The sequence below is a fragment of the Piliocolobus tephrosceles genome, chromosome 6 (assembly GCF_002776525.5).
Source record: "Piliocolobus tephrosceles isolate RC106 chromosome 6, ASM277652v3, whole genome shotgun sequence".
NCBI lineage: Eukaryota > Metazoa > Chordata > Mammalia > Primates > Cercopithecidae > Piliocolobus > Piliocolobus tephrosceles.
In genome coordinates this window covers 86,381,518-86,396,432 of record NC_045439.1, presented here as the reverse complement: position 1 = coordinate 86,396,432, position 14,915 = coordinate 86,381,518, and the positions used below count along the sequence as shown (strand labels likewise).

At 40.1% G+C, this 14,915-nt stretch overlaps 1 protein-coding gene across 1 annotated transcript in view; it reads left to right on the top strand.

Annotated features, from left to right (window-relative positions):
- The window catches only part of ETFA (electron transfer flavoprotein subunit alpha), a 102,887-nt gene extending 88,181 nt beyond the window's left edge, over positions 1-14,706 (top strand). Inside the window, exons 10-12 of the mRNA XM_023197634.2 lie at positions 143-208; positions 4,718-4,798; positions 14,397-14,706. Of these exons, the coding sequence (XP_023053402.1) occupies positions 143-208; positions 4,718-4,798; positions 14,397-14,435 (186 nt within the window). The 3' untranslated portion in view covers positions 14,436-14,706. The remainder of the gene's footprint in view (positions 1-142; positions 209-4,717; positions 4,799-14,396) is intronic.
- The last annotated feature ends 209 nt before the right edge of the window (positions 14,707-14,915 follow it).

Sequence of the window (14,915 nt, the reverse complement as noted above, 5' to 3'; positions counted from 1 at the left end):
AAAGCATAATTTAAGCAATACATTTTGCCTCTGTTTTATTTAACATATCTTTTGCCTAAGACTTAAACTGCTAATAGCAAACACTTTGGAAAGTATTATATAATATAAATATGTATCAATAACATGACCTCTTTTATTTCAGGAACTTTATATTGCTGTTGGAATATCTGGAGCCATCCAACATTTAGCTGGGATGAAAGACAGCAAGGTAATTGTACATCAGTGATGCTAAAAGAAAACGTTTCCACATTTTGGGATTTGGCTTACCTTGTATGTTTCCATGTAGTTACAGTGCATGTAGTCTAGCCATTCACACTAATATAGATCTGGGAACCGAAAGAAATAAAAGCTACTGTTCACTGCCTTAAAAATTATTGGTCACAGAGGCAGTGCTGTGTCATGGAAAGAGGCCTGAACCTGAGTTATTAGCTCCACTGCTAACTTAATGCATGATGAGTGCTGTCTGCAAACTGTTTCTTTGTCTACTAAATGTGGGTATTGAATGACGATCACTAAGGTGCCCTTCAGCTATGACAATCTGTGGATAGAAAATGTGAGGCTTAAACAATTTGATGAGGTTCTGAACGTCTAACTTATTTTTGAGGTTTTGGTCCCTGATTCTCTCTCTGTCTGCTTCACTTTGGTCCTCTAACCGTCACAATCTCATATATCAGCAGGGCCCTCTTCTTGGGTTGTTATCAAAGTATAACCAACACATTTTGGGTTGGAGCATCAGGCCATCTTAATATCTCAGTATCTCAGTAATTATCAAAAGTGTAGTAAGTATGGGGACGGGCGTGGTAGCTCATGCCTGTAATCCTAGCACTTTGGGAGACCGAGGTGGGCAGATCATGAGGTCAGGAGATCAAGACCATCTTGGCTAACATGGTGAAACCCCGTCTCTACTAAAAATGCAAAAAAAAAAAAAAATTAGCCAGGTGTGGTGGCGGGCACCTGTAGTCCCAGCTACTCGGGAGGCTGAGGCAGGAGAATGGCGTGAACCCAGGAGGCAGAGCTTGCAGTGAGCCGAGATTGCACCACTGCACTCCAGCCTGGGCAACAGAGCGAGACTCCGTCTCAAAAAAAAAAAAAGTCAAGTGTTTCCTTCCTCTACTTATTGCCCTTTTTTTTTTGACACGGAGTCTTGCTGTGTTGCCTAGGCTGAAGTCGCCCAGGCTGGAGTGCAGTGGCCTGATCTTGGCTCACTGCTAGCTCTGCCTCCTGGGTTCATGCCATTCTCCTGCCTCAGCCTCCCAAGTAGCTGGGACTACAGGCGCCCACCACCACGCCTGGCTAAATTTCTTGTATTTTTGGTAGAGACAGGGTTTCACCGTGTTAGCCAGGATGGTCTCAATCCCCTGACCTCGTGATCCACCCACTTCAGCCTCCCAAAGTGCTGGGATTACAGGCGTTAGCCACTGTGCCCGGCCAGGAAACACTTGATTTTAACTTGCTACTTGGACTACTCTGGAAGTCCTGTGTAATGACTCTGAACATATATTTCAGAATATGACACATTAATTCATGCATAATAATGTATGGTTTGAATTATGAACTTGTCTTTCATGAAGTCAGAGATGCCTCTGACATTCCTGCATTTATCCATTCAGATGGAAGCTTGATATAAAAGATAATAAAACTTTTAACAGGCTTAACTTCTTCTAACTTGAAATGCATGCACTACCTCTTTGTAGCTTCTAAATGAACTGGCCCAAAACCAGTCAGATTTTATAGTTGGATGGTAGGTTTCTTTACTGAGCTATGAAAACAGCAGTGCCAATGGGGAAAATGTGATTGCTGCATTAAGAAAAAATAAATAAAAAGAAAGAAACTCCAGCACCAGTAGCCTTAAAGTATATTTTTAGCCAGACCAGTTCGGACATAGCTAGAATTCTGCTTCTCTTAAAAGTAAAAGATTCTGCCTGTCAAGAAGATACCAGTGAAAATTCTCACACCACGCCAACAGGGCTGGATTGTGGGAAAGACACTAGGTAGTGTACGTCAGAGCAAATAGGGAACAGTTGAAGTAAAGAGACTGGTGTTGGGGGTCAGCCAAGACTGTATCTCCAACTAGTCAACAAATGTTTATTAAGATCGTTCCTTATACTAGAAGCTGGGAGTGCTTAAATGAAAAAGGCATAGCCCTTGTTGTCACTGTCTCGTCCTGTTGTCTTTGTCGTCCTCTGTTGTCATAACCCCATTATCTGCATAGGAGATAGTCTTTAGTTGTATTGGTTTTAAGTTCTAAAATGGGATATTAGAATGGTTTAAATCTGACAGTTGCATTCCCTACAAGCTGCAATTTTAATTAGAATCCTGGTTTAGTTGAAGGAATTCAAGATTTGATTGTTAAATCAAATGAATCTAATGAAAGCAATTTCTGAACTAATATATAGTAATATGGTTGAGGCCACGTGCGGTGGCTCACGCCTGTAATCCCAGCACTTTGGGAGGCCGAGGTGGGCAGATCACCTGAGGTCAGGAGATTGAGACCATCCTGGCTAACATGGTGAAAACCCGTTTCTACTAAAAATACAAAAAATTAGCTGGGCGTGGTGGCGGGCACCTGTAGTCCCAGCTACTCGGGAGGCTGAAGCAGCAGAATGGTGTGAACCCCAGAGGCGGAGCTTGCAGTGAGCTGAGATTGCGCCACTGCACTCCAGCCTGGGCGACAGAGCAGGACTCCGTTTAAAAAAAAAAAAAAAAAAAGGTAATAATAATAATATGGTTGAATACAATCTATGCATTTCAAAGCTCTGTAAGAAGGAAGAACTTGAGCTTGCAAGGAGCTATTGAGAGAGCTTTGGATACGAGCAAGACTTTAGCATAGTTCTTTACAATTGATTATTTAGAAATATTATTTTAATAATCCGAAGAACAATAACCAGCCCACATCTTTTTTGTTAAATACTGTAGTGGTTCCTTGCCCACAGTTATATGCTCTCTCTCTAAAAGTAACTTTTAAGGCAGGCATGGTGGCTCACTGTCATTCCAGCACTTTGGGAGGCCAAGGCAGGAGGATCATTTGACCCCAGGAGTTGGAGACTGGCCTAGGCAACATAGTGAGAACCCCATCTCTCCAAAAAATAAAAGAATTATCTGAGCATGGTGGTACACTCCTGTGGTCCCAGCTACTCGGGAGGTTGAGGTGGGAGGATCACTTGACCCCAGGAGATCAAGGCTTCTGTGAGCTGATTATACAACTGCACTCCAGCCTGAGCAACACAATGAGACTCTGTCTCAAAGTAATAATGATAATAACAATTGTTATATAGTACAATGAAAAAAGCTTATGGATGATTAAACTCCCAGATATCTAAGTGGCCTCTAGGAGAATAATTTACCATCAATAACTAAACAAATCTCTGCTTATCGCCGTGAAGCAGGTTACACATTCCCAAAAGACAAACACGTCAATGCAAATCAACATCTGCTATTCAAAATGTTTGTTCTTGTGCCTTTGAATTTGAGGCTCATGTTTGAAACTTGTTTATTGTCTCTGACCATGCATCTTAATGTGTGTAGCATGTTTCTCTGGATTAGCAGTTACCTGGACTATATAACCATGTTCCAATCTTAGACATTCTGGCATATTCTGCACATCTCTCTGAGGAACCCCTCTAAGGGAAATACACAGATGTTCGATATCATGTAGCCTGTATTTTGAGTCAGGCTACATCAAAATACTTAATGTGTTTTTTAATACCAGCTGTTTTCACAACATACAATGCCAGGTAGGTAGAAACTTAATTTTACTTCTAGAGATTTGAATTATTTTTAGTCCACAGTCTTATCCTCCCGCCTCCACCTCCCAAAGTGCTGGAATTATAGGTATGAGTTACCACGCCTGGCCTGCATTTAAGAATATTTTTATAGCAAATAAGAGAAATGTTTGATAGCTTTTATAAGAGATATAAGTAATTTGCTTGTTTTATTAGTCTATTTGCTATGTACATAAGGACTTAAAGCTGTTTAACGTCCCTTAATAACAGGCTGACAAGATAGTTTAGCTTTCATATTGTTAGAATATCCCAGAATAATTTTATTTATTTTTATTTTTGTTGAGACAGAGTCTCGCTGCTGGAGTGCAGTGGCACGATCTCTGCTCACTGCAACCTCTGCCTCCCGGGTTCAAACGAGTCTCCTGCCTCAGTCTTGCAAGCAATTGGGATTACAGGCACACGCCAGCATGCCTGGCTAATGTTTGTATTTTTAGTAGAGACGGGTTTTACCATGTTGGCCAGGCTAGTTTCGAACTCCTGACCTCAGGTGATTCGCCCATCTTGGCCTCCCAAAGTGCTGGGATTACAGGCGTGAGCCACTGTGCCTGTCCTACAGAATAATAATTTTTAAATAATAAGGACAAAATAGTTTGCACTACAAAGGCTGTGGATTTGGGTATAGATTTATTACTTTTTCACCTAAAATCAGTTTTTTTTTTTTGGTAAGTCAAAAGAAGAACTTTAAAAAAAAATGATTTTAAACTCTTTAGTACTGAGATGGGCTAGTTGTGGGTAAGAGAGAATTTTATTGCATTCCAACCCAGAAATTTCTAATAAATTTACAATATTGACACAGATGCATACAGATGCATCAAATCTTATTTTTAGACATTTTAAGAATGTTAATATATCGTAAGGGAAGTTAAAATGGAACTGTCAGTCTGTGTGGAATGTTTTCTTGGTAAAAGTCAAAACTCTTTGTTTTTATTTCACAGACAATTGTGGCTATTAATAAAGACCCAGAAGCTCCAATTTTCCAAGTGGCAGATTATGGAATAGTTGCAGATTTATTTAAGGTAAGCTGGCCTTGAGAGAAATTGCTATTATCTAGATTGTCATCCGAGAAACTCTTAGAATTGGTCAGGGATGAAGCTATTAAAAGAAAACATCATGTGTTTGTGTGTCTATGTTTGTATATATACTGTTAATATATGTACACAATTTTGACCTACTTAAAGGTTAAGTTGCTCTAAGATTAGATATGTGTTGTTTATATAGAGCATTATAACTTTGCTTTTAAGAAAGAGTCCAAATTGTCTTTACAATATCCACATGGCGGCCGGGCGCCGTGGCTCACACATGTAATCCCAGCACTTTGGGAGGCCAAGGCAGGCGGATCACGAGGTCAGGAGATCGAGACCATCCTGGCTAACACGGTGAAACCCCATCTCTACTAAAAAAATACAAAAATTTAGCCAGGCGTGGTGACGGGCACCTGTAGTCCCAGCTACTCGGGAGGCTGAGGCAGGAGAATGGCGTAAACCCAGTGAGCATAGATTGTGCCACTGCACTCCAGCCTGGGTGACAGAGTGAGACTCTGTCTCAAAAAAAAAAAAAATACTCACATGGTTTTTGGCATCTCATGTGCTAAGTTAATGCACAATGTAAAGTGATTGAAGTAATTTATAACCTAGAATCATATTTGGCAAGAACCCTAAAGAAATTAACATCAAACCCCCTTATTCAGGAATTTGCCAAGAATGCTAGAGCTTTTCAGGGGAGAGTAGGCACTCATATCCAGCTTATCTGACTCAATAAGAATGCTCTGCTTGCTGTGTTTGTGGGTTAATGGCCTTCCTTAGCTGATGAGTGTAGGGAGAACACTTATTTCTCACTCCTCACACTCCACTTTTGAGTGTTCCTTCTCTCTTGCCGTCACCTCCATATTTGACCTTCCCATGAGAAAAATTACTTTCATGATATTAATTAGTGAATTACAGATGATGAGCACTTGATACTCATTTGGCCACATTTAAAGTTCATGGCCTGGTCTCTTCTTTTCCCTGGGTCTGCCTACACATTTCTAGGTTATCTTATGCAGAAATCACTCATGCAGGAATTGACACTCTGAAAATATAATCCAACCCTAGGAGAAGTGGCTTTGCTGGGGTGAGGAACCCCTCACGTAGAACCACAGCGAGGGGCTATAGGCCTCATGGAGAGGCTGTAGCCTGAGAACAGAGCTACAGGTGGTCCCCTCAGCAAGAGGATTGGCCTATTTCCGTGACTTCACCAGCACTGCACATATCTAGAGGAACTAGTGAGAGTGCTTGGAGAGCACATTTGTATTTTGAAGTATATGTTCATGCTCAGTGAAGGATGGAAATAGGACCCTTGAGCCAATTACTCCGTGATGGCTCAGACTGCATGCCAAAGACTAGGATGGGGCTCTTGCTCTGGCTCAGTGTTGGGCATACTTCCCCTCAGAAGGCCCCTGCTGTAGAGCTTAGATCTTGTCTTGGGAAAAACATTACCCCTCTTCAGTAACCCTGAAGCTCTGTATCTGGTATTTGGGGTTCAGATAGGTCATCTGCTCGTGTTGCCTGGCCCAAGTGTGTAAGAACAAACAGTAAGGTCAGTCATTTTCCCACTAAGATGTTCCAGTGGGAAGGGGAGCTGATATGAAAAAGAGAATTTTTTTTTCTCTGTATAATGATAACTCTGTTCAAGTAGTAAGAATTCAGTTCCTTACTATTGGTATGAGTAGAGGGGTAAATATTCTTTTTATTTAAAAGCAAAATTAAATACTTTCTGAACCTCATCCATGTTTGCAAGTAGATGTCTAGTGTAGTTGCCTTTTTTCCTCAAGAGAATATTTTAATAAACTTATAAATAATTTTGTTTAAGTTACATTCTTCTGTCTGCCTGTGTACTATGTGTTAAAACTCACATGGCAGCTTTCATGATAAGATAAACTGTTAAACAGTTGGAAATTTTCAGTGTTCTTCCAATGGACACCTGCCTTAGGGCAGGAGCTTCTTTGTAGTCATTGTTGATGGAATGGGGTCACACACATTGTGGTCCTGCATTAAGGGCAGCTCCCAGGTTTGGCATGAGAGTGTGTGTGTGTGTGTGTGTGTGTGTGTGTGTGTGTGTGTGTGTGGACACAGAGGTATCTCAGTGAGAAAGAGTCCTAAGACAGTGAAGTGGAACGAGGCCTTAAAAATCATCTAGTCAGCTGACTTCCAGTTTCAGGTTCTCAGGCTCCTTTTGTATTTTAGGAAGCCCGCTTTGGACTAGAGAGAGACTTCAGACAAAGATACTGTGTTTATTTGCTTTTAGCTAAAATTGTATTAAGGCAATGACTATCTCATACAGCTTAGAAGTTCTGAAGTACATGGCCAGGAGCGGTGGCTCACACCTGCAATCCCAGCACTTTGGGAGGCTGAGGTGGGCGGATCACCGGAGCTCAGGAGTTTGAGACCAGCCTGGGCAAGATGGTGAAACCCTGTCTCTACTAAAAATGTGAAAAACAAATTAGCCAAGCATGGTGATGCATGCTTGTGATTCCAGCTACTCGAGAGGCTAGGGCACAAGAATCACTTGAGCCTGGGAGGCAGAGGTTGCAGTGAGCCAAGATGGTGCCACTGGACTCCAGCCTGGGCAACAGAGCAAGAATCTGTCTCAAAAAAATAAAAATAGGCCAGGCGCGGTGGCTCACGCCTGTAATGCCAGCACTTTGGGAGGCCGAGACGGGCGGATCACGAGGTCAGGAGATCGAGACCATCCTGACTAACACGGTGAAACCCCATCTCTACGAAAAATACAAAAATTAGCCGGGTGTGGTGGCAGGCGCCTGTAGTCTCAGTTCACAGGAGGCTGAGGCAGGAGAATGGCGTGAACCTGGGAGGCGGAGCTTGCAGTGAGTGGAGATCGTGCCACTGCACTCCAGCCTGGGCGGCAGAGCAAGACTCCATCTCAAAAATAAATAAATAAATAAAATTAAAAAAAATAAAAATAAAGTTCTGAAGTACAGTTACATATGTATTTGATTAATACGAAAGTAGAGAAGTTAATCAGTCCTTTAAAAGTGCAGTTTGGGAGGCCAGGCACAATGGCTTATGCCTGTAATCCCAGCACTTTGGAAGGCCGAGGAAAGGTGGATCACTTCAGTCCAGAAGTAGGACATCAGCCTGGGCAACATGGTGAAACCCCATCTCTACAAAAAATACAAAAATTAGCCAGGTCTGGTGACATGTGCCTGTGGTCCCAGCTACTTGGGAGACTGAGGTAGGAGGATCACGTGAGCCCAGGAGATTGAGACTGCAGTGAGCCATGATTATACCACTGCACTTTGGCCTGGGCAACAGAGTAAGACACTGTCTCAAAAAAAAAAAAAAAAAAAAATTCAGTTTGGGGGAAAAAAACTACAGATTATAAAAATACTAAACATATGGCAGACTCCTGTTTTTTACTGTGTAAGTAACACAAGCCAGGTACATTCTTTTTAAGTTGCCTGTCCCAGAGAGATGTGATTTGGGACAATCAGCAGGTTATGGGCACAACTAAGCCAGGGTCCTGCTTCTGTTCCCCCCCTCTCTCATCTCTCTGCCTCTCTGGCTCAGCAGGTACTACAGCTGGGTGGCTCACCACTACTATTGTACCTTGGATAAAGTGCAGTAAAAAGAATTGCACCTTTGACAGACTCTAGGAACCTACAGAGTACGCATCAAGTCGTTTTCTCAGCTGAAATCAGAATGAGCACATTGTAGGTGAATACTGTAGTAATTCTGACAGAAGAGTGCAGACAAAGTGGTTTGGTGAATATACTCCTCACTGGGGCGACCCCATTTTTAAAAAATCAAATATTTAAAGAAAATATTTTAAAAATCAAATATTTAATACTTTTGATTTTAAAAAATCAAAAATACAATATTTGTATAATCATATTTCTTGATGTTATATATTTTTATATTTTTAATATAATTTTTGTTATTTTTTGTATTTTATGTATTCTAATTATATTTAAAAAAATTTTTAAATTATAATTTTAAAATATTTATATAACATTAAGAAATATATAAGATAATTATATAACGTTAAGAAATACAATTATACAAATTATGGGTGAGAATTAGCATTATCTATTTTGGATTATGATCTAAAGAAAATGGAAGTCAAATTATAGTGTACGAAAAGGACTTTTTTAGCCTAATTTTCGTGTGAAAAATTTAAATTGCAAATTGCATCGTGTAGCATGTATATACAGCTGTTAGACTAATAATTCCCTAGGTGATATTTTGCTCACCAAGTAGAACCGTATCTGGAGTAAAAATGTCACCAAGTAGAACCGTATCTGGAGTAAAAATGTATACGCATAACATTTTATTCTCTTACATTCATTGTTTTGCTTGACCCTTCAACAACCATTAGTTATAAAGGACAAGTTGTTTTTTTTTTTTTTTGCCTCAGAAATAATATGTTATAGTAATTAAGAGCTTTAATTCCAATTCTGCCTTGGCCACATACTAGTTAAATTGTCCTGGCTAAGATATTTAATCTCTGGATGTCAGCTTCCTTGTAAGTAATGTAAATATTACACTACCTCTTTAACGGTTGTAATGAAGATGAAATTAAATTATACTGCACCTAATACTAATAGAGTCTGTGATAAATATTAGCCTGCCTGTTCTGTCCAGGTACATAGTAGGTACTCAATAAATGGTAAATATTATAATTGTAGTTACTGTGATAGGGCATAGGGCACCACCTATTTTTTGTTTAATATTAAACAGCTTTACTGAGATATAATTCACGTACCATAAAACTCACCACTTAAAAATGTACAATTCAGTGGGTTTTAGTATTTTCACAGTTACACAACCACTATCACACATTTCATCACACCAAAAAGAACTCCATACCTATCAGCATTCATTCCCTGTTTTATGTTCTGCATCCTCAGACCCCAGCCCCAGCTCCTGGCAACCACTAATCTACTTTCTGTTTCTATAGATTTGCCAGTCCTGTATGTTTCATATAAATGGGATTATGTAATATGTGATCTTTGTGATTGGCTTCTTTCAGTTAGCATAAGGTTTTCAAAGTTCATCCATGTTATAGCCTGTGTTAGTACTTTCTTTTTCTTGCCAAATGATATCCATTATAGGGGTATGTTAACATTTTGTTTATTCATTTATCATTTGATGGATATGTTGGGTTTTTCCCCTTTTTGGCTATTAAGAATAATGCTGCTATGAACATTCACGTATGAGGTTTTGTGCAGACCTATGTTTTCATTTCTTTTGGATAGATGTCTAGAAATGGAATTGCTAGGTCACCTGGTAACTCTGAGTTTAACATTTTGAATAACCGTCAGGTTGTTTTCAGAGTGGCTGCCCCCTTTTACATTCCCACCAAAAATGTGTGAGGGCTCTGGTTTTTCTTTATACTCATTAATGTATGTTATTGTCTGTCTTTTTTTAAATCTAGCCCTTCTAATGAGTGTGAGGTGGTATCTCATTGTGGTTTTGATTTGCATTTCTCTGATGGCAAATGACTTTTAGTATCTTTTCATCTGCTTATTGGCCATTTGTATATTTTCTTTGGAGGAAGTTTATTCAGATCCTTTGTAATTTTTAAATTACATTATCTTTTTGTTCTTGAGTTGTTAGTGTTCTTTATATATCATGGATATAAGTCCCTTATTGAATATTTGATTTGCATATATTTTCTCCCATTGTGTGGGTTGTCTTTTCACTTTCCTAATGGTGTCCTTTAAAGCATGAAAGTTTTAAATTTTGTCAATGCCTATGAAAAAGGGGAAGAAAAAGTTTTAAAATAAAGTTTTAAATTTTGATGAAATCCAGCTTACCAATTTTTTCTTTGTTGCTTATGCTTGAAGTCTCATATCTAAAAACCCATTGCCAGCCAGGCACGGTGACTTCACACCTGTAATCCCAGCACTGGGAGGTCAAGGTGATTGGATCACTCGATTTCACGAGTTTGAGACCAGCCTGGCCAACATGGTGAAACCCCATCTCTACCAAAAAAATACAAAAATTAGCTAGGCATGGTGGCCAGCTATTCGGGAGGCTGAGGTGGAAGAATCACTTGAACTTGGGAGGAGGCAGAAGTTGCAGTGAGCCAAGATCATGCCACTGCACTCCAGCCTAGGCAAATGAGAACCCATCTCAAAAAAAAAACAAAAAAACAAAAAAAAAACAAAAAAACACAAACCCATTGCCTAATCCATAGTGTAGTGAACATTGGCCTACAAGTATCTGCTCAAGTCCCTGCTTTCAGTTCTTTTGGGTTTATAAGTAGGAGTAGAATTGCTGGGTCATATAAATTCCATGTTTAGCTTTTTGAAGAACCTTCAAACTGCTTTCCATAGAAGTTGCATGATTTTACGTTCCCACCAGCAGTGCACAAGGGTTCCAGTTTTTCTGCATCCTCAGTAACACTTGTTATTTTCTGTTTTTTAATTCTAGTCATTCTAGTAGGTGTGAAGTAGTATCTCATAGTGACTTTGATTGGCGTTTTCCTAATAACTAGTGATGTTAAGCACGTAAGCATATGAAAAGATATTCACTGGCCATTCGTATATCTCCTTTAGAGAAATGTTTATCCACCTTTTTTGCCCATTTTCAGTTGGGCTGTTTCTCTTTTTGTTGACTTGTGTGAATTCTTTACATATAATGGATACTAAACACTTATCAGAGATATGATTTCCAAACATTTTCTCTCATTCTATAGGTTAGCTTTTCACCTTCTTGAGAATATCCTTTGATGTGCAAGTTTTAGATTTTGATGAAGTCCAATTTATCTTTATTTTGTTGCTTGTGCTTTTGGCATCATATCTGAGAATCCATTGCCAAATCTTGGCTCATGAAGATTCACCCCTGTTTTCTTATAAGAGTTTTATGGTTTTAGCTCATATATTTAGGTTGTTGATCCATTTTGAGTTAATTTTTATATATAGTATGAGGTAGGAGTCCATCTTCATTCTTTGGCATGTGATTATCCAGTTGTCCCAGCACCACCTATCTGTTCAAAGAGACTATTCTGTTCGCATTGAATGACCTCAGCAAACCACTTATCTTTCTAAACCTTCTTTTCTTTCCTCTTCTCCCCTATAGTCACTATAATCTCTTTACTATCTCGGGAACCTGCAGTTGTTTATCTCTGTCTGTGCCTCATTTTTTTGCCTAGAATCCTTTTTTTCTTTAGTTTGATGTTCTGAATTTTCCTAATCCACACTGATCTTCCTCAGAACTCGAATTTGGAGCTTTTAATGCTATTCTCTTCTCCTTCTCCTACATTCCAGTATAAGATGAACACACTTCTGATTGGGTGATTCATAGGCCTCTGTCTGTTCTTGCCAACTAGGAGGCAGAACTCCTCTGTTACTCCCACAGTGACAGAGAGCTTCTCTGTTTCCCTTAGTACTTCCTGGAGGAAGTACTAATGAATGAGTGAAACATACTTTACTGTGATTTATATCAGTAGGTTGTCTTTTTTTAAAAAAACTTAGGTGACTTTTATTGGGTCTTACTGAGTAGGGAGTTGCCTCTGCAATATCTAAAAGAGAATAGACATAAGAAGATCTTTCAGTGTGCTCAGGCCATCAGACACTCAATGAACCTGAGTTAGCATTTCCTTTTTCCTAAATAAGGCATCATGTGGTATGCTTGAAAAGTGTACAGTTGGGCTGGCTGCAGTGGCTCACACCTGTAATCCCAGCACTTTGGGAGCCCGAGGTGGGTGGATCACCTCTGAGGTCAGGAGGTCGAGACCAACCTGGTCAACTTGGTGAAACCCCATCTCTACTAAAAATACAAAAAAAAATTAGCTGGGTATGGTGGCAAATGCCTGTAATCGCAGCTACTTAGGAGGCTAAGGCAGGAGAATTGCTTGAACCTGGGAGGCAGAGGTTGCAGTGAGCTGAGACGGCCCCATTGCACTCCAGCCTGGGTGACAAGAGCGAAACTCTGTCTCAAAAAAAAAAGTGTGTGGTTGATCTAATAAAAAAAGATATAGATGGTAGAGAAAATCCTCTCAAACCTTTCGTGGGGAGGGTGGTAAGGATATATTTGGTAAAATTTTGAAAAGTTATATATTCTAAACCAAATTAGTGTTTCACTTCGTGGTAAGAGAAGTTGGGCTTTATCCTATTTTTCATGAAATATACAGGTCCTGTGTGAAGCTCAGTTAGCATGTCATCCATGTGACTGGCATGAGCTCATGGTCTTTCCACTGAGGAAAGCTGGGAGAAGTGGTGCCAGCACTTAATGCCACCCCTGAGCAAATGCCTGCTGGCTCCATGGTAAACATGGGCCTTTTAATAGGCTGGAGACAAAGTGACATTCGGAAGAAACAACATGTCGACAATTTCCTTAATAAATTTTGTACGAACACATTATTTCCACCTAATGGAAATGTAGCTCTCTTAAATAATTGAGAGGCTATATTCATCAGTGGTGAGTTCAGCTGGGATCTTTGTGAGCTAAGGCAGCCGAAAGCCCCTTGGAAGACTGGGTAATTGATATTTTGCACAAGTGGCTGGACCAGTTTTCAGAGTGTCTGTCTGACATTCCCTGCAGCTCCCTCAGATAGCTCTCCTCTATCCAAGCAGTTACAAAGCAGCTCTACACTGGAGGCTCCAGTTGCAGCCACTGTACTGCCACGACTAAGGGTTAGTAATTAATCCTTTTTAAAGTGGGAGCCAACTCAGGCCATTTCCCCTTGCTGTGGTTTCTTACTGTCTGCTGACCAGCCACTGTATTAGCACACAAGGTCTTGATTTTAATAAAGCATGATGATATTGAATGTTCAGCACGTAGCACATTTCTGTGTGCCAGATGATAGTAGTATGCTGCTGAAAAAGCAACCAATATGTTTGTGACATGAATGATGGATGAATGAATGAACAGTGAGAGAACAAGTACTAGAGGAGGTTAGCAGGGGTCATAATTGCAGCAAGCTAGAGACTTTGGTGTGGACTTCGAAGGGAAGTCAGGAATGCAGTTAAGGGTGGGAAGAATGCCAAGGAAAATACAAAGGTAAATACACAGTACTTTTCGCCCAGACAAGAAAAATTGGGCTTCCTGTTTCTAGGGTGCCTTCTTGAAATTTGTGGTTGGGTCAAAAAGCCGAAAGGTAGCAGTGTGTGCAGTCGTTCACACCTGTAATCTCAACACTTTGGGAGGCTGAGGCAGGCAGATCACCGGAGCCCAGGAGTTCGAGTCTAGCCTGGGCAACATGACGAAACCCTGTCTCTACAAAAATTAGCCAGATTGGTGGCTGCTGAGGTGGGAGGATTGATTGACCCCAGGAAGTGCATGCTGCACTGAGCTATGATTGCACCACTGCACTGCAACCTGGGTGACAGAGTGAGAGCCTGTCTCAAAAAAGGAAAAAAAAAAAAAAAAAAAAAGGCACCTAGGCAATGAGTGAGCTGTAGGCCCTGCCAGCCCTGGGTCCTGGGTAGTCTCCCTGGGTGAGAAGAGAGACTACTGGAGAACAGGGGGTTCCTGGTGGAGAGGAGGGGGCCCTCGTGCCTCAACAGTGATTCGTGTTGTTCCTTTTGGCCTCCCTGTACTGCTTACGGAGCTGTGACCGTATCACAGTGAAAGCTCTAGTTGCTTAATTACTTTTTGTTTTTATTTGCAGGTAGTTCCTGAAATGACTGAGATATTGAAGAAAAAATGAATCAGGATCATGCCTTAAAAAGAAAAATTACATTAAAGTATTCCACTGAAATCACAGATATTTGTGGGTACTATAACAATCATTGGAAAGCATGGAGAGCTACATTTCATAATTTGAGGAAAATTTTCTAACAGATGCCAGAATGCTTGTTTATGGGATTACTATGTTTCCTTTTAATTATTTGTGGTTCCAAGCAATTATTTTTTGAAATTTTTAATTCTATAATAAAATCTATAATAAAACTTTTCCATAGCTTTAAAACTATCAGAAATATGCCTAGCCTCTAGAGAAAATTGAAGAAAAGGAGTAAAAAAATTTTGTTTATTTATTCATTGTTTTTGCCTTTCTTGTTCATGGAGAGCTCTATGTTTTAGGAAGATTGTAAACATGATTGTCTCCACCAGCCTAATCAACCTAACTAATCTCACTGTTGAAGGGCAAACCTCATAGGAGAAGGTAACTGAATTGGCAAGTACAGAG